The 25,608-nt window shown below is 38.9% G+C and overlaps 1 protein-coding gene across 1 annotated transcript in view; it reads left to right on the top strand.

Moving 5' to 3' along the window:
* The window catches only part of LOC124169526 (formin-like protein 20), a gene marked incomplete at its 5' end in the record, with an annotated part of 44,020 nt that overhangs the window by 12,644 nt on the left and 5,768 nt on the right, over positions 1-25,608 (top strand). Inside the window, 2 exons of the mRNA XM_046548159.1 lie at positions 23,594-23,883; positions 25,474-25,601. Of these exons, the coding sequence (XP_046404115.1) occupies positions 23,594-23,883; positions 25,474-25,601 (418 nt within the window). The remainder of the gene's footprint in view (positions 1-23,593; positions 23,884-25,473; positions 25,602-25,608) is intronic.

A 25,608-nucleotide genomic window follows, 5' to 3' on the forward strand; every position in this document is an offset into this window, starting at 1 on the left:
ACTATTTGTTTCTTGATTATAACATTTCAGCTGCTCACATTATTGGATTTTTCTTTGGCAAGAAATAACATAATAATTTCATTCCGTAGAAAAGTATAATAATTTATTTAAGGAGAAAAAGAATTTAGTTTAACCTTCTATGAAATTTTACTTAGTGGTACATCCTATTCAGTTACTTAGGTTTATTTGGAAAATAATATGCATTTGAAATCAAAGTTAAATTAATTATACTTCTTTATATTTTGAGTTTGAATGTCCACCTGCTCACTTTTTTTTTTAATTTTTTTAAACAATGCCTACTACTTACTTCAAAGAGCATCCTTAGCTATACCAGGATCGTTACAAACATTTGAACTCTACCCTAACATTATTTTATTGTGCTGTGAATTTTTTGTATAAATGCACCGTTCAAATATATACCAAATGTATTTTTGACTTTGACTTTCATTGTATTCTATATTTTTTATGGAATAGTTTTTTAATAGATTTGGCTTCTACTTTCTCAGATTATTTTCTTACCGGAAACATAGGTAATAAATACTTGATCTTATTATCGAAATAGTTTATGTACTGTATTTTAGATTTTATATTTTATTTCAATACGTCAAAATTCTTGCGTATTATTTGGCCGCTACTTTCTCCGTATAACTAACCAAGTTTCACTGTGAACTTATTCACGTATTTAGACTCTCTTTAAACTAATTTCATAATTTTATTATTACTTAATGAGCTTAAGCAATTTAGCTATTCACGTAGGTAACTTTTCTTATATGCATAGGCCATTAATTTTTGGCAATGAATTCCTTACCTTCACTAAGCACATTTGAAATAATTTCAATTCTGTATTCTATTCAACCGCTCCATTCGAAAATCTTAATTATTTTGTTGTAATTTTTTTCATTCAGTAATCTCCGTGATTTTGTGAACTTATTCATTTTATAGGAATGTTGTTAATATTTGTTCTCACCATCATCATTTATTCTCACTGTATTTATTGAATCTTTCATTTACTCATTTCAAAGAATTTTATCATTCGGCCGTTCCCTTCTACGAATAAATTACTTAGGTTTTAGCAGCAGGGACATTGGTAAATCTCCATTCGCCTTCAAAATAATTTAAATGCGTATTTTTTTAAATTTCAACTTTAAAAATGCACTACTCAAAACTTCTCACTTATACTGTCGTCACTTGGTTCTTCGAACCGATTCCTTAGCCTCACTAGTAATACTATTCCTAATCACGATTTTATAATTCCACTTATTAATATAATTCCACTGATACGTCAATTTTGAGTTGAATATTAAAGCTTTTATCGTCAATGCTTGTAAAATATCACCATGGCAGAATATCCTCGGAATTCATTAGCATTACTAAATTGAATATATTATTACCTAGTATGAAATAAACTTCAATAAATACTGTATTGTTGTCACTGGCTTTTTGCCTACCATGAAATTCTCAGATTAAATTCTTAGCGTTTTCTTGGAAAATGAGGTATATTTGAATTCACAATTAAACTAAAGGTTTTATTTTTGGATTTTGAATTTTTCATAGAAATATATTTGTTGTGTGTGGAAAAGTAAAAATTTTGCTATATTTTGAAAAAGTGAGAGAGTTTAAAAATTTCACGCATCTTCTACGCGTCATGCATTGTAAAAATCAGAGTATTTCACTTACTTATACGATTGTTTGCACTTTATCTGGAAAGATCGTTGGATAATATGTACAAGATGGCTTTTCAATATACCTCCCCAAGCTATGAATGGTATTTTATTTCATGACCTATCAATAGTTAAGCATCGTTAAAATCAATATTTTCCGCCATGGTTTACTCATAAAACAGAATGGATATGGTACACGTATTATGTAATAGCTAACTTTTCTGGCTGATTTTGATTTAATATATTCTGGTCAGAAAAGTCTGTTTTGAATTTCTGGAAGCATATTTAAGGAATTTAAAAGCATTTCGAATCGAATATTTACCTTTTATTTCTGAAATATACCCGTAATGTCGCTGCATTTGGGTTTATTATTGTAACTGAATTTTCATGGTTCAGCATTCCAATATTTTCCCCAGCTTCTTTCTATCATTAGGAATCAGAAATGGTATTTAGTGGTATATTTAAAACTATCAAGTCAGGATCATCCTGTATCCTCTTTGGGTCCTCACAAGACTAATTAGTTTTTCTTTTTGTCTATTTTATGAGGCTTCTGAAAATAGGAAACCTAGGGTTGATGAGTTATGTTGATGGTCACTCATATATTTTGACATTAATTTTACCGACCAATGTAGCTTTAAAATACATATGAGGAAAGGCGTTACGAATAAAGTATTTGTAGACTATAACGAGAGGTATGGATGAGTAAATGAGTATGAATGGGTAAAGTAGAAAAGAGTTTAGTTTCTTATTTAATCAATTCATTCATTTTCTCTCCGCAAATATCTCATTTTATCGGGATTTTTGGCGATTATATTATCGGAATGTTCGCTACATTTTTTACGGTGAATATGCGTAGTCACCTTCGCTATAAAATTGAAGCATTCTTATCTATCAAATCTATCTTTTTAACGTATTTCCTAAATGCATTATATATTGCGATTTTTTTTATCATTTGAACCGCTGCTGGTGCACAATTAATTCTAAACCACGTGACCAAGAGTTTCGATCGTTCAAAAATGAATTATAATGGCTGTAGTAAATGTAGAACAGAGTTAAACTTACTTTTTTCTTTTTCTCGACCTCAATTTTTTAATGCTGATTAAAGTAGAGTTTAAGAATGATATGCAAACTTATTAGTCAATGTTTCGATATTTTTTATATTCATGGCTAATATGCAAAGATTTTTTTACATATTGATCACGATCAGTTAACAAATATTTGCAAAAAACGCGGTGAAGAATATATTTTTTTAATGCATCAGAGACGTTTAAATTACTGTGCTAAATAAATCAGATGATTTATATAACGAATTTTAAATCCTTGTTTTTATGTTGTCCAGTTTTATATTTTTGTATCATAGTGTTATATTTATTTCTTTACTGCTGTAGGTATAGGTTTATTTTTATTTTGTGCCAACAGCAATTTCTGTTTTAATTTTCACGCACCTAAATAGCTTTTTGGCGAGCCAGTTAATGCAAATTGTGTTTTTCTCCAAATCCCAAAGCATTGATAATATATATATTCTGTTCAATTCAAATTATGTCTGTACACATATGATTTCCCACTTGCAGATTTTAAAAGTTGATATCCTAGTGTTCTGTGAAGACTATGTAGAATGTATGTTTTCTCGCGTGCTTCTCTCTTCATCTCTTCATGAGTGTGTTCACACTTGTTCGTTGGGTGTTCGCTTGACGCATGGCTGCCTCCAATGGGATCAATTCCCTCCCCGCTAAACCTTCGTGACCGCGATAAGTTGAGTGTCGGAGCACCCTGTCGGACGTTGAGAGAATTATTGCGCGAGGCTTGCAGATAACACCTCGCAGGTGAAGCAGATTTTAGTATGATGTTAAATCTCGAAAGATATATCTAACACGATCATACGCATGAATAGTGATTATTGTCTATCTGCTCCGCTAGTGAGGGGCAACGCATGACAACGAATTGACATCGAATTTAGCATAACTATTTTGTATCTGAAGCGAGATAATGGCATAATTTACTGAGGCACATTCTAAAGTTACTGATTCTGGAATGATATTATGATTTCATTGGGTACAAACAAGGGGTACGCTGTCATTAAAAATAATATTCTATGTTTAATTCTCAAGAGCAAGGTCTTAGAGTTGCTCGAGGAGAATTTGAGGGATCGTAAAACGGAAATATCTCTATGTATTTCAATCTCAATCACACTCGGCAATAGATACAATTTTGTGAACGAGCCCATTTAGTGATTGAATAATCGATCTCGATTAAATGCGAAAACCGTGTTTTTAATCACCTAAGATCGAACCAAATCGAGTTCGAACCTTGATCTTCGAGTTTCGATAAAATACGATTTTTCGTCTTCGATCTTGACCATTTCGTTTGATCTCAGTGGCATCGCTACCGGCCTACAAATATCCATAAAATCCGTCCCATACTCTTCTCTGAAGCCGGTGAAATTGAAAAGCACGCCCACGATCATCAACAAAGCATTGCAATCAGTTGACCAATTTAGTGAAGCCGAATGGTAACCCCAAAACTTAGATTTGAATGCATTTGTAAAGTTTTCTACTTTTTTTTCTCTATCTCAAAGATATTTTGAGTGTTTTTCGAATGCGTTTCAAAGATTTTTTGAAGTTGTTGGTTTCCGGCAATACTATGTGGAATTTGCTGAGCATTTTGGATGGATAAAATTGAACTTTGTTTTTCCACAAAAGTTTTATAAAAACCCTACCATGGTTTCGACGATTAATGTCATCTTCGCCATCTGCCAGTGTTTTTATATAAATTCTGTGGAAAAACAAATTTCAATTTTATTCATCCAAAAAATGAGGATTTTTGTAGGCATTGTGTTAAAAGAAAGAACCGTCGTTTTTTCGATTAAATCGATATGTCGGTTCAAATTTCGTGTTTTGTTGAAAAGCCGAGCTTTTCGATCAAAAATCGATTGCTCGAAAAGTCGATTTTGACCGACTTTTGTCCATCATTAAGCCCATTACCCCTCTCAAGAAAGAAACTTTTAATGCCGTGAGGATAAGAAGGAGCTAACAGACAATGAAGAATTCTACATTCCGCTCGTAAGATTTCGAGCTTTCACTGCCATTAAGCTGTTTTATAATATAAGTATAGTGTGAAAAATTACAACTTCTATATGGACGTTAAATACTGCCAAAAAGTTAATTTTTTCAACAATAGTTACTCCAAATAGTTACTCCAGAAAGGGTTATTCTTTTGTATTTAAAGTTGCATTACCAAAATATCATTCGGAAATATATTCACGGGATATTGCATTTACTCCAATCTTAAATACTGTTAATAGATACTGTATGATATTCAATATTATTTGTAAAATATAGATGGCAAATAATGATTACGAAGCACATAAAAAATTATTTTTCACTTTAAGCAGACAAAATTCTGAATAACTTGAGAAGCAGGCGACGAGACCTATCGAAAAATGAAAAATATTGTGGCCCTTTTATCCTTCAAACTATCGCAATCAACAGCAATACTGGTGATTATGTAAACTTAACGCACGAATTAATCGACATTTCGAATTCGAGTTCAATCCCCTGTGCGCTATTTACACGGTAATTCATCGAACGTAGTGACTTCATGATCGAATAGTCTCGGGTTCGGATCCAGGGAGAAACCTTTCATCTTTCACCGCAGCAATTCCCGTTAAGGGTCTCTGTTCCTACCCCGTTGCCCCCGAATCACTCTAATATCCTCAGGGCATTCTAATACCCTTTAACTCAAACCCTTCTTTCTCCCTCAAATCATTCTCGGCACAATCTTCCCTTTGGTCCTACCCTCGTTCATTTCCCTTCCTCATTCGAAATTTCATATTCCGTTCCCTAGATAACCCTCATCCCTTCTTGAAATGAATATGACCGAACCATAACATCCTTCCGTCTAGAACCTTCCTCAATAATCTCGACCACTCCTGCCATTTCCTTCATCTACTAATCCTATCTCTCCTTGTTTTTCTTATGACCCATCTCCACATTTTCATCTCTGCTGCATCAATTTTCTTTTCGTGGGCTTTATTAGCAGGCCAGGTTTCAGTTTCATATGTCACTGCTGACCGCACAACGGCTTTATAAACTTTTCCATTTATCCCGCTCACTATCCTGCGATTACAACACACCCCTGGAGATTACAACACATCCAGGGAGAAACCTTTAAATACCCTGATAAAATCCTCCTAATGTGAGGTGGTCCACAGTCTTCCAAATTCACAGATCTATGGCAGTGTCGGGGGGGGGGGGGGGCTCTATTTACAGCTAACCAAAATAAACTTATGATTCCACAGAGAAAATAACATTTTGACGAACGGATAGGTGCAAGAATTCTTTCTTCTCCCGAGCAAATAAACGACTTTAATAAATGCTGGGTGGGACTTTGTGGTAAAATCAATCCAGCGCTCACCTTTCTATTGTAAACGACCGGCGTTCCAACACTCCCTGCCGCAGGCCTTTTGAGGCGGCTTGCGGGAGAGCGTGTTAATGCAGACGGGTTGAGGCTCTGAGAGTGTGTGCAAATCGAATGGAAACGATAGCTGGGCGGTTTCGATGATGATGGTCATTATTTTTCCGATTTTCGATAGAAAGCCGAAGAAAATCGATTGCCAATAAATATACTATTCCCTTGATTGAAGTGAGCTGTTATTATTATCGCCAGACACATCCGATGCATGCGATGGTTTGTAATTTCATCATAAATTGGCAATCCTATCGACCATAACATCCAGTTTGTCCGTCGTGAGGAATTTCATCGATTTTGGTCACCAATCGTCAATTTGTAGAAATGAAATTTATTTTTAGAGAGCCATTTCCACGGTTGACTAACCTACAAAATATTGGAATGTATCATGTTCCGAATCCGAGACATATCATGTGAAGGGGCGAAAAAAAAAACGTTTTGACAATCCGAAGGAGAAGGCGAAATACCTCTACTTAAAACGTAATAAACACCATTAGGTCGATTGGTGATTGGTGGTCGATTGAAGGAAATTATCGGCGGACACAGGGAGAATGTCAAAGAAAGGGTTAGAATGAGGTATAAAACACACTTGGCTTGGAAACGGGCAAGGATCAATTGTAGTAACATATCCTTCTGGCGATCTGATCGTTGGATTATTCTTCCCCATAGAATAATCCTCTAAAATCGCTGGCAGAGCAATGGTTTTCCTGGTTTCGCTAGTGGTAGGACCCGCCCGCCTTTGTGACGGTGCGGGATTCCTCGTCCCATCCCTTCCTTCCCTATCCCGTCCCAGGAGGCGTCTTCGGGCTCCTATCGCGGCGGCGCCTCCATCCTTTTCCTTCCTGTCCTCCCCCCTCTGCGGTGCAGAGGTGATAAGTTTATTGCTTCAGACTTCGGCCCAGGAGTGTAACCCCGCGAGCCGCCCTAGGCTTTCGAATCCACGGTAGTAACTTATCCATGTATCAAAACAGCACATTATAAAGAAGTACATCTGAAATTATCGTGCCCCAGTACGTGCATCTAGTATAGTTGGAAAGATATCGGTATATAATGGTAACGATAGATGCCTTTATTATATGGGGTGGAGAAAATTTTGTCACGAAATTTTAACCCCGGATAGCTGATGCCAGCATTAACCAAACTTACCAATGATACTTTGATCGAAAACGTACCATTTTTTTAAACCACAGAAACATGGAGTCAAGCGCTCCGATTGGCCTCGAGTTTGCCCTGTTGCCAAATGCTCTGGACAACTCATGACTTCGAATGCTTTGACTGCATTCAAGGTATCCGGCAACAGGGCATACTCGCGGTCAATCGGAACTCTTGGCTCTAAGTTATTACAGTTAATAAATGGCGCGTTTTCTTTCTAACTTCTTCTTCCTTCCAGGATTAGCCTACTAAGCCTGTTCTGGCTCCACATTACAATCTTTTTCTTGGTCTTGCAACACTTCTCTTGCCAATTGGTTGATGTTCCATTGCTTTTTTGTAATTCTTTCATTTGACATTTGAAGTATATGTTCCTTCCGTCTGTGTTAGTGTTATTGTAATTTGTCAGCAACTGCCCGGACAACCAGTTCATCTCTTGTTTGAGTACTTCTTAATTTGTCCAATCTTGTGCAGCCTTTCACTGATCTTAAAAATTTCATTTCCGACGATTCTATCTGCCTTTATTTATTATTTTTTGGTTCCCAACATTCTTATCCATAGAGTACATTAGGGACTGCCATCTCCATGTATAATTTTATTCGTGTTTCCTTTTTTTTCTTCATTTTATTTTTATAGAATTCTTCTTATTGTGCCACATATTCTCTGAAAAGTGTCAACTTTATTTTTAATATCTTTCTCTTCTTATATCGCATCGTAAGTATTGGATATGCGACACTTGCTCCAGGACTTGATCCTCAATAACAATTTTCGTTCGTATCGGGTGCTTCATAAAAATGCCTTAGTCTTTGTTTTGGTTGTACCTATAGTTTACTCAACTGGTGCAGTCTGTGTACTGCCATCTGTAGTTTGTCCTCTTTATCTTGTATTATAACCTGGTCGTTAATGGAAATTTCTTGAGTGATCTGTTTCCCAGTGTCAATTAAAATTCGGGTGTCTCTGTATATCCAGGCTTAAAATTTCGTGACACAATTTGTCTCCTCCATGCATGTATTTCGTGGAGAATCACGACCGTGTTTCTTCAACTCGGACGTTTCCTTTGCTTTGCACTCCGTATTCCTTTGTCCAGCACAAATCGAGGCTTCACACACTTTTCACGAGTCCCTCTTAAAAGAGGGGGTGGGTGGGGGAACTTCCTCCTTCGCATCCCCCAATTATCCACCCCCCTCTCGACCACATCGCCCCCTCCTCCAGCACCACGCCCCCCTCCCCTGTGCTGTGTGCTGCGCTCTATCTCACCGCCGCACCTTATAATTAGCGGAGACGCCAGGCGGCCTGACCCCGCCCATCGGTGCACGGGAAAAGGGGGCGTTCCCCAGGCGGCACACAGGGGGCGTCAACCCCTCCCCTACAAACCCCCACCCACCCACCCCCTCCCCTCCCGTGGGAACCACCGCTGCACGTATTGGTGCAGGTGGCGCTATCGAGTGGCTACAATGGAATGACCACTCACGACGGAGAATGTTCCATCGCAACGTTTTCGGTGAATCATGTGATTTTTTGGCACGATCTATTGGAAATTTACGCATCGATAACATTAATACTTGATCATCCAGCAATTGATTCTTTGTATCGTGACGCAACTTGCGCACAACTTGATCTCTTCTCCATTGGTTTTAGCCACTGGTTACAACCGAATCGCCCTGAGTTAGATCCTGCATCTCTCTTTTATGAATCATAGTGTTTGTTTCCAATAGAGTAAAATAGGGTCCCGATAATCCGAAGAGCTCCGAGACCAATTTTTTTAAAAGGAAATTAACCTTTTTTTATTTAGAGTAGGGTTGTTTTCTTTAATACTTAAAACGGTGCAGTCGTCCCTTTATGTGCAAATTTTAAAACATTACACGCTTTATAAGCTTTAACTTCTTGAAATATTCAATAATTTATTTTAAGTAAATTGCATTGATGGGGAGTGACGACTGCCTAACTGAATGTTAAAATATAAAGCAGATAATACAACAACATGCATTTTTCCACAAGACGAATGGAGCAATTTTGAATCCTAATAGGGTTTGGTTATAATTTGTTCGGATTAGCTGAACTCCTCTGTTGTAAATGGTTTTTCATCAACATGATGACGCCTTTTTGGGATGGACATAACATTTGACAATTGTTGTCACGTGAGGGGTGTTAATATTATATATTGTGATTTATAATTTGCTTAATTTATTTGAATTTAATCTCTAAGTTTTCTAAAAATACTTTGCAAGTAATTTTTTCTTTAATCTTGAGCTTCTTAATCATTATTTACTTTCTGTATTTTACAAAGAATAATGAATATTTAATATGAGAGTAAATGCAGTATTCCGTGTATATAATTCTATCCAACTATGTCTATATATTATTCAGATATTTATATAGATATTTTGGCAGTAATATTTTAAATGCATGAGGATTAGTTTCTCTATAGCAGTTAACACTTTGACTGTTATCATTTATTATTTTATTAAAATTGCATAACGAAGGAAAGCTTTATGTTTCAGAGAAACCGAATCAGTTCCATGGTTAAATAAAATCCCTAATCAATATCGGACTATTGGAATATTTTTCAGACCTCATGCATGTCAGGAGCTTTTAGATTAATACATCTTAAATGGAATTGCTTATTTGATGTGAATGGCGCAGTCTCGTTGTAGCCACTGTAAGTAGGTGATAATCTGCGAGCATTAATGGTGGTCGCTTGGTGCTTTGCCGAGTTCAGACATAATTGGCGTGTGAGGGAGGCTCGTTTGGAGGGGGGAAGGGGCAGGGGGTGCATGAGCAGCAGCAGTAGAAGCCCCCAAGGTCACCCTTTGGATGCTTGGTCAGGAAGCGCGCCGCGAGGAGGCTTCTTCGGCGTTGAACTCTCCAGCGGCGGTGGTGGTTGTCTTAGGGAAAGAGAGCGGGGGCTGGGACTTCCCCTATTCGCGGGAGGAGAGATCGGAGGGTGTAGTGTACAGGACGAAATCGAAAGCGAGACGAGACGACCTCAGTGCCTCGGGTGCGCTCATGGTGTCAATACCGAGTGGAAATAAAATTCGATACCCGGGCGTGATGGAGTGGAATTTTTCCATACTGAAATACACACTTTCAATTTTCCACGATTATGAAATTTATAACGACCAAGGTCTCAATGTGACTGCATCATATTCGAGGTGAAAATGATGTTTAGTGCGTTCAATTTATACAATTTTTTTACTTCCCCCACTCCAGTTGAAAATTATATATGAATTGAATGCACTACACACCTGTTTAAGTATACCGGGACTAGCCACGGTGATAACTTTTACGCTGTCACCCGCATTGCACAAATTGTGCGAAAAATCCACGGAGGAAAAATCATTCGCCTTGACTCCCCAGACATTTATAAGTCAAGGCGAATACCCGTAACCCGTAGAGATCCGGGTTTGAATCCCGGTCAAGGCGAATGATTTTTCCACTGTGGATTTTTCGTACTACTCACCATTAGTACCTTGAAATTGAAGATGATGATGTAGTCACATTGAAAGCTGGGTAGTTATAAATTTTATAATCTTGGAAAATTGCAATTTCTTAATTCAATTCGTGAATTTAAAGCCTGAATCACGCAATAATTTATTCCGTCCCTCAGAGTGTCGCAAATTTTTTCGGCGTTTTCTTGCTATTGCCAACATCTCCTTTTGTAAGCAATAGACTTTCAAGGAATGGAGGTTTTTTTTTGCTCACAGGAAAGGAAAAAGTCCCAGGGTAGCACGCAGTCCGTTCGTTTTTGGAGGTATATGGGGCAAAAATGTGCATTTTCTGCTCCCCGCTTGATTTATAAACAGCGTCCGCTACTCTTAGGTGTTAGTTTCAAAAGATTCCAAGTTATTAAGTTCTACTGCTGGGACCAAAACACTGCAATTAGCTAATCAAAGTTGTAAGGGTACTGAGCAATATATGATTAAATTTTTTGATAAAGACTACTTCCCTTGTAGCAAGTATGAAATAGCTTTTAAGTATGCTAATGGCATAGAATGTTTTCCCCTTCGATAAAAAAGGGCTTCCAAATATTGACTTACCACCGTCTAAAATGAATACAAAAGTAGTTATGTCTCGTTGAAGACAAGGAGATGGATTTTCATACTATCCCATGCATAATTTTTAATAGTTATTTTTTCTGATACTCTTCTTGTTTTAATAAGTTAATATCTTTATATTGAAATATTCACTTAAAATGCTATTCTGTATAGGTAAAATACAAAATTATATTATTGTCTCCAAAATTTCCGAATGATGACGACATGATTCCAGTTCTGATTACTATCTCATTTCCACTGATTTAGAGACAGAAGTTTTTACTTGTTACTGGCTTTTGAAAATCACTGCTTTGAAGACTAATAAAAGTGGAGGTAAAAATTTGTTAGTAGACACCTACTTACATTAATTTCTCTTTATATAATTCGCATCACATACCAATTAATACATAAAAATTATTTCTTCAATGCAATGAAGGATGGAATTAATGTTTTTCGGACTTCGGTATACATTACATACGTCCAGATTGGCGCCCATGCGATGCCACTCCACGTGACGTCACAGGGATCTAGTTTATATACGAGTAGATAGGAGTTTTACATCGTCTGAGATTACCAATTCATGCATGAGGCACAGAGCTCAGGAAAACATGTCTTAATAATCACCTATTAAAAATGCCTAAGGTCGGAAAGTTTTCTTTGTTTGATAAGGTATTAATAATCCTTATTACTACCAGCTAGCATGGTACTCTGCTACCTGCTAGTATCCTGCGTCGTATCAGCGCTCATAGCCTCGCCCCAAGGTCACCTCCCTTGCGGTAGCGGGAACCAGAACGACGTCACACGGAGTTTTCCTGGCATTCATACTTACCCGTCGCGTTTTCGCGCGCTTGAAAATCTTCACTCTTCATTTAATGGCGAAAAATAGATATCGTCATTTAAAAATCTAAAAGCGTGAAATACGTACTCCAGGAATAATATTCTTTCGATTTAGGCAGTAAAAAAAATAATAGGAAACCACCCTATTCCCCCCATGCGAAGTGCATAGCGATCAGCATTCTATTGTTAAAAGTTGAGAGACGATTTCAAACAATTATTCACCATTGATCGTCTTTTTGGCTCGATAATTGCAATCGAACATTTTTTAAAATGTATTTCCAAGCACTCCCATAACAGATCGCGATGTTGTCTAGTACCAAAAGCAGCCGTTGTTCCCATGCGATCACCAGTCCAAATAACTTCTATCCGGGCCCTTCGTTGCTCAACTTGGGTGATCGGAGGAGAACCTGAGTGTTCGACGTGTTGTGGTCGCTGGCAACATCGTTTCCTCATCGATTACCTAAACCAGCGACTCTCGTTGGCCAAAATCGTCCATCTGGTGGGAGGTCCGAGAGTTGAGTGCTCGCGTCGCCTAGGTAACTGGCCGCCGCGGGGGCGGAGAGTGCTGAAAAAAACAAAAGACACAAGACGATCGGAATTGGGCGGTCTCCTCCGATTGGGCCGGGAGGGGAGGGGAAGTGGAGAGGAGAGAGGGGTGAGAGTGCTCTTTTTTCCGTGGGGTTGTGCGGATGATAGTAATTACGCGGGCAATCTCCGTGTCATCCGAATGACGGCGCGGCAAATGCCTGTGGATAAATAAAGCGGGGGAGGGGGAATGGAGGGAGATGACGGATGATGGCCGCTCCGATGTGTCTGCCACCTTCAATCGCTCTATTATTTATCGCCCCTTTAATACTCCTTACCTTCCAACCCAAAGTACTCCGCCATCATCCTATTAACCTGCGTATCCACGAATATATAGACACGGTACGGCCTCTAAGGGTTCCCTGTACTTCCTTCGATAAGTTAGGGGTGCAACATGCTAAGTGTTTTACTGCGTTATAGCATGACTACATGAGAACTCTTCCTGATAACTCAAAAATACGTTTTTTTACTGTAAAATCCATCATTTCACTTCACAAATCCATCATTTCTTTCAGTCCCACTAAACTCCTTTCGCTTTCATTGTTTTTAGTTTCACTTTTTTGTCATCAGATGGCCGGAGGAACTATCCGAGGTCAGAGTCCTCTGGATGGCAGTTCTCTACACTACTACCTCATAGGGTCATTATCAACAATCCAGAGGACTCTGTCCGAGGTTACAGTGATTTATTTATTTACTACATGATTCGGTGAACTTCGTATCTATCTCTAAATACCAAAATCAATTACAGCTGGTTCTTCTCGAAAAAACTCTAACACGGCTAATGCATTTTGGTTTTAAAATATTTATTTAAGTCCAAAAATTTGATGCTCGCCATGTCTTCAACGACGTTATGGATTATCTAATCATTGTAATACAGATAATTATGTCAACGAATAAGTAGTTGTCTATAATTTTTTCTGTCAGTGCTGTTTGAGGCCTATCACTATTAAATGAGGTTGTTAATTGCCTGAAGTTGGTAAAACAAGATTTCGCGCACAAAATTTGTGAATATATAATGACTAGAGATACGTGGAAATAGCACTTTCATTTTAATCTTCTCGCACTTTCAATTTCAGTTTACAGCATTTTGTAGCATCTATCTTTTCTTTATTTTTATTGTGTATTATTTAGTAGTTGACGACAAAGTGTGATGAAACACAAATATTTGAATAAATGCGGAATCGTTTAAATGATTGTGGGGGTAAAGCAATAATAAATTAAGGAATGAGATATAAAGTGGTTAATTAAAATTGATATTATTATCCTGAATATCATTTGCACTAGTTGAAGATCAAAATTGAACAAGTTTCAATACTTTCTTCCTTCAACTGGTTGTGTCTGTCAGTCACAACTAGATTGTACTGTCTGAAAAAATCTGTTGTCTAGATTGTGTGGAGTGCAGCATTACCAAACCCAGTTTTTTCTAGGCATATGGCACGAAATGTTTGCTTAATATCGCAGAAGTTAGTAGGGTTCTCTCTAAACCTGTCTAAAGGCCGTTTTACACGGTACACGGAATTGCGCAGGTTAGAGCTGCATTAATTTCTAAAATGGCGTGGAATTGCGCAAATGCATGAACGAAATTAGAACAGGGGCTATTATGCCGTCTCGCATCCACGCATTCTCGCATGTGTTCTGGCAATTCACCGCTTTACACGACGCAATTTTGATTGCGCCTTCACACGTACGTCAGACTGCGCAATTCCGTGTACCGTGTAAAACGGCCTTAATAGCTGCCGATGAAAATGCATGTAACCATCTATGAAGCAGTAAGGCCCATTGTCCAGTGTCATAGCGAGGGGTAGGCTCGGCACTAAATTTACGAATTTTGCCATCGAAAAGGCAAATTTGCAGTTTAAATATCATAAAAGTACTGTCATCGCACCTATGTCGCATTTATTCACGTGTATCGCACCAATATCGCATGTATCGCTGATGCGATTTTTACGTATCACTAATAATGACATATGAACTTTTTACGATTAAAGCAAAGGATTTATTTTGTGAATTGAGTGGGTGAGAAGCCAGGCGAAGGGGCACAAGTGATTATGTTTTCTAAGTAGAGTTAGGTACAGAAATTAAGTATAGAAAACAGACGAGATCAATTAGTTGCTTAGTAGTGAATTTCATTTCCAACTCGATGTCAGCACAGAACAGAGACTCACTCGTATCCCTTGGTAAACCAAGTTTTTGTGTATTTATTCTAACAATTAAATTTACCTAACTCTGTTGAGAGAAAAAATCACTTGTACCCCTTGGCTTCTCAACCCCTCAATTACCTTACAAAGAGATGTCAAACTACATTAACAATACTGACGGTCGTCAAGGGTAATAAGGGTATAGTAAGCCGAAAACGCTAAAATTTCATCATTTTTATGAATGTTTTTTTTAATACACGCTTAATCACGTAGAAAACTAAAATCGATTACAAGAAAAAAATTTGTTCTTATTATTCTTTTCAATGATATACGTTTCAACTATATCTGACCCTTGTAAAAAATTTAAATATGCCAAAGAAAAAAAGGTCTGCAGGTATCAATAACGAACTTTACATGTATTGTCCGACACTGATTGTCTTTTGTCTTGTGTGAGCGGGAGACGCAGGGATGCCGACTTACAAAAAATATTGGGGGGCCCAAACCGGGGTACTTGCTCCGGGAAATTTTATGAGTAGTGAGTGTTAAGTTTTTTAAGCATTTTAGAAGAGTCATATGATCAACATTAAAACCCTGATAAATCGAATCTCGATATCTGGACACTCCGGGGAAAATCGACAAGCCTGAAAAATGGTTTCCTCACACCCATGAGGAATTTTTGGGGGGGCCGTGGCCCCCTCAGGCCCCATGGAGTCGGCGCCTCTGTGTGTGAGCGATTTATTTTGATTTTTATATGCATTTTTAACCTTTCAATTCCGAAAAGTGTCAACAGCCCTATTGTATAGGTTCAACATTAGAATTAATTACCTTCAGGTGACCCAAGTGTTATCTTAGGTGGTCGATTGTTATGTAAAAAAAAGACAGTATATCTGTAAAGGCAGAAAGGAAGTCTATAGCGAAGCCCATATTACACCACCAAAACTCTTAGAACCGCCCCTGAATATGGTAGCTCGAAAGTCAGGTGATATTTTCAACATTTTAAAATACCAATTTGATATTCGAAACACTTTTTATTCATGTAAGAATTTTTCCGATTCAGAAAAGTCAAAAACGCCATTGAGCGGCGTATATTCATGGTCGTGTGCCGCGGAGAAACATCGTCTCCTACAATGGATAAGCGGACAGTTCACGTTGCGAATGTCACCCAACGTAAATGCTCAGAAGTAATCGTGGAATTCTGTATAACTTCTACAGTAACTGCTAGGATTTCTGTTGAAAGTCACCATAAAGTGTTTCTATCCTTAAATTAACTCAGTAATTGGTTTACTTCTTCAAAGATAATTGCAATTATTTCCATTCATATTATGTGATGGAGTTAGTACAATAGGATTCAACTGATTAATAAGATTTTACCATATTGATTTCTTAAGTAGGTAGTCGATATTTGTAGAAAACAATATAGCTCTAAAGGCGCCTTTTCAGCTACTAAGCCGTTGTACGCACAAAGAAAGTGTAAATCACCACCAAAGCTATTCGAGCCGCCCCTGATTTAGGTAGCTCGAAAATCAGATTGTATTTACAAGATTTTTCTATGATAATTTATTTTATTTTAAAGAAAATGGTACGCTTAAAGTAATGAGTGCCATTTTAAGAGCACTTTTAACAATAATAATGAAACAAAGAAGCTTATTATATTAAAAATCAAACTGTAAGAAAATAAAGCAACAAACCGATTCGTTGGCCACCTCCTTGGCCATCAACAAGTTAGGTATTTGTTATTTTGAATCGAATGAGATGATGTCAAAAATTTTAATTAATGAATAAAATGGATCAATGTAAGTCGCGAGAGAATTTATTAAGGCTTATAGGCGGTAGAAAAGAGAAATCCTAATTATTGATAGCTTGGATGTTGACATGTGGAGTCATTAGTTCCAATAGGTGTGGCTAGAAGGTTTACTTCTTCAAAAATAATCATAATTATTTCTATTCATAATGTGTAATGGATGTAGCACAGTAGGCATCAAATGATAAATCAGATTTACAATTTGTTTGAGTGGTCGGTTTTTTTGTAAAAAAAAACCATATTGATGTAAAGTTGCCTTTTCAGCTGAACGCCTTTGTACGCACAAAGAAAGTGACGAAGGAAAAAACTTGAAATATGAACAATTTATTATGACTTATAAGCGCTATTTCCAAATCCGGAAGGTGTCAACGATGTTATTGTGCAGGAGTGACGTATAATCATGGGCGTGTACCTCTGAGAAACTCGTCTCCTACTCTAGACAGACTAGCGGTGATGAATTGACCCTTCCAATGTCCGAGCCTATGGCACCCTGCCTTTCCCTCCACACCTGCGCTTCTGAGAATTCCCGCTCACAATGGGACGGTCTCCGCTCAGCACCACCTAGCGCCCAACACGCCGAATTCCGAGAACTCAACGCGACGCGACGGTGGAGAGGCGCGGATGGCATCTCTTTTGTTTCCAACGCCTCGAATTCACACTCGCGCCCTCAAATACCACCAGTGGCGAAGCCAAGGGGGGGGGGGGTCCGGACCCCTCCACCCCCCGAAATATTAAAACACCACCTTCATAAAAGAAAAAAAATATTGAAATATCAGGAATTTACAAAATGTTTATTTAACAAATTAAGTTTTTTTTCGATTATGAAAAGTATTAAAATTAGTTTAAAACCCATTACTTAGTGCCCGGTTTTTCAAAAATTTCCCCCCCTGGTTTTGGACCCCCACCGAACGAAATTCCTGGCTATGCCACTGAATACCACGCATGCAATAGAGGATACTCATATCGAAAAACTAACAGTGATACAGATGAAGACATTAAGGACAATCACGGGCGCCCCCTAATTCGTCTGTAATACGTAAATACACGAAAACCTCAACACCAAAACACATACGACATCTGAGCGACGTAGCAAAATCTTTCAAACAATCTCTACTTACACAGAACACAAAATACACCGTTATACGAAATCTCTTTGGAACACACCTCTTTGGTATTAATATGGAAACCCACACATCAAATACAATAGACCATAAAACACATCCTACAGAGTAATACGCGAAAAATAGCCATTGAACCCAACGCCGTCATAACTGAAGAAACAAACCAAATGAGAATAGTAGGTTTGGAATTGAGTGTATTTATATATACCATTGTTGGACTACCTCATTTCTCCAACTATCCTGTTTATTTTTTAATCTTCTGGGCTATAGTTATGGCGTAATCAAACAGCCTCTCCATCCCTGTAGACTTATCCCAATAACTTTCTATCAGGTAATCAAAAGAATTTTTCTTCCTGATCTGATGATGGAGTCCCCTAAAATTTGCCAAATGGTCGAAAACTTATGTCAAAAAACTCAGCATCATAACGTTAATCCTTGCCTAATTTAAGGTTAGGTTAGGAAAAAATGCTGTTTTGAGCAATAAATCGAAGTTTTTTTCCTCCATAATATGAAAACCACTTGCTGCATAAACTTAAACACTATTTCATTAACAAATAAATTTTATTGCCTTACATTTTGTTCGGCCCTTTTTTATTTTGAAGATTTGGGACACCAGAATTTTGCGATCTTTGTTAGTGTGCTGCATACTCTCCAGGATGGCTTAGTCATCGTTGGCTTTGAAACATCTCAACATTACTTTACAACCGCTTTCCAGAATTTTTTCTCGTTAAATAATTTAATAAATTATCAAGAGTGAACAATTGGCTTTTTAAAAATGATTTTCCATACATGATGTTTTTAGTATTGGTAATACTTTGTATTTCTTTAAACCGAGTGGTCCATATCCTTACATTTTCGCTATTGACAAAATGAGGCAAGGGCTGTAATCGTGTTGATAATTTCCCAATATAATTATTAGAACGGCAAGCAATCCGTATCACAACGTCGTCCTTCTCCGAAATTCAGAAGTGAATGACCTGACTAACGCGTCATTATAACTTGTGATCGCGATAATAACCTGTGTTTCGTTATGATTGTTCATTCAATTTCCGGAAAAATTATCATGGAAAGCACCTAATTCATTATTAAATTAAATAAAATAAGGACGTAAAATGATTCGCCACCAGGTTCGGCACCCAGACCTTATACCATCCCATCTTGACAATTTTTTACCAGGGTTTTCTCAGGATACCCTGAAAATTTTAATGAAATACAAATTAATTAGTTCTATATTAATTTTTCAAAAAGATTTTGATCAAAATGTATGATTTTAAGTACTGCATTGGTACAAATTATTTCTTTGCAACTGGAAAGGTTGTATTACCATAACTTTTTAAAAATTTAGCATGAAGGATGAGAAAGAATTCTTCAGAAAAACCGGAAACAAAAAAAATGAGGAGCGAAATGTATTGCTGAGCGCCATGGAAACACAAACTCAAGCCTCCCACTCCCACTTCTCCTAGAACCATCGCGTAATCAAATTATCCTCTTTCCTCCCATTACGCTTCTAATTAAAAAAGCAAGCCGATCGGTTGTCAAGAGGAGACGGGGGGAGGAGGAGGGTGGATTGAAGGAAACCCGATCAATGAACGGCTCGCGCTGCTCGTTTATTTTCCCAAGATGCTTTCCGTCCGCGCGGGAGAAAAGATGGGATTTGCCTCAAATTAGAATAAAAATCAGAGAACACTGTGCGGGGTGCTTCTCATCTAACAGGAAGAGAACCTTCAGATGAGTGATTGGAGGCAATTTCGCCTTCTTCTTCTTCTTTCCTCCATCGGCGCTTTTGCTCCTTCATTTCTTTTTCTCTCGAAAAAAAAAATCAAATAAAAGAAGGACGTAAAATGATTCGCCACCAGGTTCGGCACCCAGACCTTATACCATCCTGAACGCCTCGCCTTCATCATGATTCGATAAATAAATAAGTGAGGCTCCTCATGAAAGGAGGGGGGGATGGAATTAATTATTCGTCTTCCCCCCACCCCCCATCCGCCAGGCTGCGACCAACAGGAGCAGTTCACGTTGCCGGGCGGTAATTAAAGATGGCGGCCGCGGCGCTGAAATCCGAGAACAGGGTGAACTTGGAGAACTAATGACGCGGCGCCCCCCCCCCCTCACTCCACCCTGCCTCTCCGTGTAATGAACACCCTTCGACGAAACCTTCCCGCCGTGCACCCCTCCCAACAAAAAAGCACGCGGCCTGATTCCTCATTAAAAACGTGAAATATGAAAATGGAGCGCACATATTTCTCGGAGAGCCACATACTCTATTTTTTCCTTCGTGGATTTTATTTCATTTCTTTTTTATACCCCCTGTTTGATGCTGACTTTTGCTTCGGCCCGAAGATCGGATGTCAATCTCTGAAAACCGTAATTCACTAGTACATCCCCCTCCATTCACCTGTTACTGAACATCATTCCCCCTATCACTGGAGACACTTGGCGCCACATGTCGCAGTTTAGTCAGGACATCGCGACGAAGTACAGGTACTTCCTTATATGAAGCCCGATGATATACCCGATGTACTATCGTCTTGCTTACGACCATACGAAGTAACTGCGAAAATTATTTTTAAAAGATAAGATTGAAAAATCTCCAAAGCCCAATCGGTGTGGGACTTGGCTTCCTCTATTAAGTACACACCTCCGTTCTTCCTCTTGATTTCTCCCTCCATCTTATAACTACATTCATTGCCTTCAAATCGTCCTCCAAATCCTGCTACCATATCTTCCTCGGTCTACCTCTTCCGACCCCTCCCATCTTGCTGTTATGCAGTAGTTGTTGCCATTCCTTTCTTCATAGTCCAGGGATGCCGACTTACAATAAATATTGGTGGGGGCCAAACCGGGGATCTTGCCCCGGGAAATTTTATAAGTAGTGAGTTTTAAGTTTTTTAAGCACATTAGAAGAGTCATATGATCAACATTAGAACCCTGATAACTGGAATCTCGATATCTGGACACTCCGGGGAAAATCGACAAACCTGACACATTTTTTCTCACACCCATAACGAATTTTTGAGGGGGCTCGGGCCCCCTCAGGCCCCATGGAGTCGGCGCCACTGTCATGGCCCCACCACGTGACAGCCGTAGTGACTTGGTAGATCTGACGATATCCTACCCTTCCACTTTTTCATTTATCTCCATGTTAATTCTAATTTTCCACCACTCTCTCCTTCTCTAATTTGGCCGTAGATTCTCCTCATGATCTCTCTTTCAAAATTTCCAAGGATTTCTATGAAGTTGTTATGTATTTTTATTTTAAATTTCATTTTTTTTACCAATTTTTCGTTTGCAGGATTTATTTTGTGAAATTTCTCCGCGATGAAAAAAAAACAAACTAAGCGCATTTTACTTAATGATAAAGTGTAACGCGACCCGGGTTTCAACTGGCGCTGTGTTTTCATCAGGTAACTTAACAGATATTCCGTCCATTTCATGTGCTCCACTTGGTTTCATTGAAATGTGTATACTTGGGTGGGAGCTTTCCTTATCATGAGTAAAAATTACGAGCACCTTACTGAGCGAATTTGTAACGTTAGTCAGTTACGTTTTATGTCAGATTTGGGCGTGTGGATGATTTAATACCTATAGTACCTGTGCTACACATTTGTCATTGTCCACTTACGACTAATACGACCTAAGATAAAGTCTTCGCTAGGTACGAGTATCATGTTCGTAATTCGAGGTCCTAGTCTTTTTACGCGGAACATGGTCAGTGCGACCAAAAGACTGAAATTAATATAATTGCTTTTAAATACTGACATTTTGAAGCAAACACGATGAGAAATATAAATTAATCATTAGATAATATCCAAATTGTGATATCGATTCCTGTTAGCTACTTCTTCCTGGAATCGAATTTTGCTCCGAAAGAATAATGGTTGAACGAGGCTTCTTATGGTAATCCATATTATACTGACTAATTTTTTGTTCAGAAACGGTCTTAATTAGGGATGGTCGGATCGGATACCTCGGATCCAAATATCCGCGAATATTGCCCGTCATCGGATACATCGGATCCAAAGTCGCGGAAGATATCGGATCTAGATCCGAAATTTTAAATAATAGCTTCAGTGAATGCAACGGAAATGCTAAATCCACCTCACCATACTGAAGCATTTTCGGGTGAAACACAAGTCGGTATGCGTTGAGAAAGTGACAAAATTCGGGGGAAACGTGCGTGAGGAAAATTTGAATTCAGTCGATGGCGGGTAGCCAGGAATTTCGTTAGGGGGTCCAAAACCAGGGGGGGATTAATACAGATCTTCAACTGGGAGAGTGTATTAAATTTCTCGGTGTCCATATTGACCCACTTTTGAATTGGTCCTATCACTTTGAGAACCTATGTAAAAAACTAAACTCTGCGTACTGTTTATTGTCTATTGTTAAACACTCACTTAGTGTTGAAGTGCTCAAAAGTGTATATTATGCTTATTTTTACTCTCATGTATCATATGGTATAATTATTTGGGGTTCATCATCCTTGTTAGATAAAATTTTTATAGTCCAAAAGAAGATAGTAAGATCCATGTGCAATGCCCAATTCAGGAGCCATTGCCGACCTCTCTTTATAAAATTAGACTTGCTTACTGTGCCATCAATCTATATTTATTGTACTCTGGTTTTTACTTGGGAAAATTTATCTTTGTTTAGTAAAAATGAGTCTTATCATAAACACAATACTAGACAGACATCAGATCTACATGTTGTACAGCAAAATTTTAAGGTCTCTTCTTTAGGTCCAAGAGTGATGTGCATCAAAATGTACAATGCCCTTCCTAGGCATTTAAAAAACATTGAAAAATTGTCTGCTTTCAAATACCAGCTGAGGAAGTTTCTTATGACAAAGTGTCTTTATACTGTGGATGAGTACTTTTCGTAATGTTGAACTGCTGTGCCTTTGTGTGTGATTACTTTTTTTTCTCTTATCTTTACCTGTCCTATGCATTCATGTAATGTCTCCAGGATATATAATAAAATAAATACGTGAGCCGCGTGCAAAGGAGGGGAGGAAAGGACCGACAGACACAGGTAGCTGGCGGGTCCGTTCGCGACTCAGAAGAATCTCGCAACTACCGCTAATCCTGATGGGTATTCCATTCGCCCACACAGGGGCGTAGCTAGGAATTGAGGCTTGGGGGAGGGGGTTTAGGTGCAAATAATACCGGGGTGTGTGGGGGTATGGAATACCCACTAGAATAAGCGGTAGGTGCGAGATAAATAAATTGCGGAATTTTAAGATAAACGGTTCAAAATGGTGAGTTTTACGGCTTTCTGAGGGATATTTTATTAATCCTTATACTATTCTATTAGTTATATCAACCCAATTAAGTAAAATGGATTAAACTTAAAAATTTCTCTGAGCCCTGGGGGGGGGGGGGGGGGGGGGGGGCTTTAACCCCCAAAACCCCCCTCGCTGCGCCACTGCACCCACGCACCCCGGTATTAGTTGCACCTTAAACCCCCCCCCCCCCAGCCTTAATTTCCAGCTGCGCCCCTGCCTTGCACAATCTGACGTGTGTACGAAGGAAAAGTCAAAATTACGTCGTGTAAAGCAGTGAGTTGCTAGGACGCATGCGAGAAGCCATGGACGTGAGATGGCAACAATAGCCCCTGTTCTAATTTCGTTCATGCATTCGCGAAATTCCTCGCCATTTTAGAAATTAATGCAGTTCTAATCTGCGCAATTTCTGTGCCCCGTGTAAAACGGCCTTCAGAAAGTTTTGTCATGTTACCAGGTCTGTATCTAGAGTGCCGAAATGCCTCCTAAAGCTGTGTTCCCTCTCTCTTGACATGGCAGCTTCGCACCAAGGTGTCCTGGTGGACTGCAGCACGGCAGACGACAGCGTGGCTGGTCCATCCTCGCCTGCGGCGGTGGTGGCTGCATCCTCCGGCCCCAAATGCATTTCGTCTTCGTCGTCGACGTCGCCCCAGTCGCCTGGAGGTGCTGCGCCGCTCCTCTGCTCGTGGTGCGGCCGCCCAGCAGGGAAGCTGCCCATCACGGCACCCTCCACCACCACCACGCTGTCCGTACGAAATGGCGCCTCCTCCTCGGTCACCTCCACCACCACCAAGGCATTCTGCTCTGAGGTAATTCATTCTGCTCTCAATAATGTTCAATGGTCGCATCGTTTTATTACAATAGGGTGGTTTCCTATTATTTTATTATTGCCTAAATCGAAGGATTACTATTCCTGGAGTACGTATTTCACGCTTTTAGATTTTTAAATGACGATATCTATTTTTCGCGATTAAATGAAAAATGAAAAATTTCAAGCGCGCCAAAACGCGATGGCTAAGTATGAATGCTGGGAAAAGCCCGCGTGACGTCATTCTGGTTCCCGCTGCCGTCGTGTGAGGTGATCTTGGGGCGAGGATGTGTGCGCCGCTACGATGCAGGCTGCTAGCAGGTAGCGTTTGTCTTAAATAAGCATTATTAATACCTTATCAAACTAAGTAAACTTTCCGACCATAGGCAGTTTTAATAGGTGATTATTAAGAGACGTTTCCCTGAGCTCTGTGCCTCATGCATGCATTGGTAATCTCAGACGATGTAAAACTCCTATCTTCTCGTATAGAAACTAGGTCCCTGTGACGTCACGTGGAGTGGCATCGCATGGGCGCCAATCTGGCTTTTTTCAAACGCGGTTAAAATTGAACATTGCCATTCGTCCAAACTGGGATTTCTAACACCAAATAATTTGTACATTATGGATACAGTAATGGTGGGTAACGAATCACAATCAATGCCTTTCGTTTTCTTTGACGAATGAAACTACCCTATTTATTTACATTACATTTCAAACAAGTTATAAAGGAAAAGATCTGTGGGTTTCATGAGGAATATTTCTTCCCAAAAAATTATCTAAACCTTATGGTAGTATCATACCATATAATAAGCTCCTTACCCGTTTTTTTTGCAGAAGAAGCACATAAAATAGCAGGCATTAGTCTCTTAACCCCTTCCACTTCGATTTATTTTCTGAATATCGTGCTCCTATTCTCTATTTATTTTTCTGTAGTTCTCTTTTAAACGGTAGGTACTAAAATGATATTTTATAATTTGTAATCAACCGTGAAATAAAATGTGATTATTAAACATGGAGAACACAGCTATCGCTACTCGAATAAAGTCATTTTAATCCTTCCAATGTGTCATGTTTCATGAAATATGAATTATTTATGCATACTATGCATGTTCTAACATTGCTAAGCTTTCAAAATAATTATATTGTTCCTCTAAATCGTGCTAAAATTATGAAAATCCGATGACGAGATACACTCGTCATTTCGCGGTATGGCGCCGAAAATTCATGACGAGCTAGATTCGACATTACAGCGCATGTGGTTAAGGCCGTTTTATACGCGCGACGTCATTGCGTAGGTTGGCTGTGAAAACACGTTGAAATTGCGAAAATGCGAGCTTGGAATTAGAGCAGAGGCTGTTTTCGCATCCTCGCTTTCTCGCATGTGTTCTAGCAATTCACCTCTTTACGCGACGCAATTTTGATTGCAAAATTCGGATTGCGCAATGACGTTCCCCGTGAAAAACGGCCTTTACTTTGTGCTATCTGGATAGCTATTGACCAAGTAGTATTGGTCTGGAACTTTGTTCCTACATTACAATGAGCTCTCGAATGTAATTGTGAATAATCTTTCCTTGTCCCAATGTATCCACAGGTGTGCTTCACTCAATGTCGCCGTGCGTCCTTCAAGAGGAGCAAGGCGTGTGATTGGTGCAGGCACGTGCGCCACACCGTGGCCTACGTCGACTTCCAGGATGGAGAAACACAGCTACAGTTCTGCAGGTGAGGG

Source organism: Ischnura elegans, chromosome 12, assembly GCF_921293095.1.
Source record: "Ischnura elegans chromosome 12, ioIscEleg1.1, whole genome shotgun sequence".
Taxonomy (NCBI): Eukaryota; Metazoa; Arthropoda; class Insecta; order Odonata; family Coenagrionidae; genus Ischnura; species Ischnura elegans.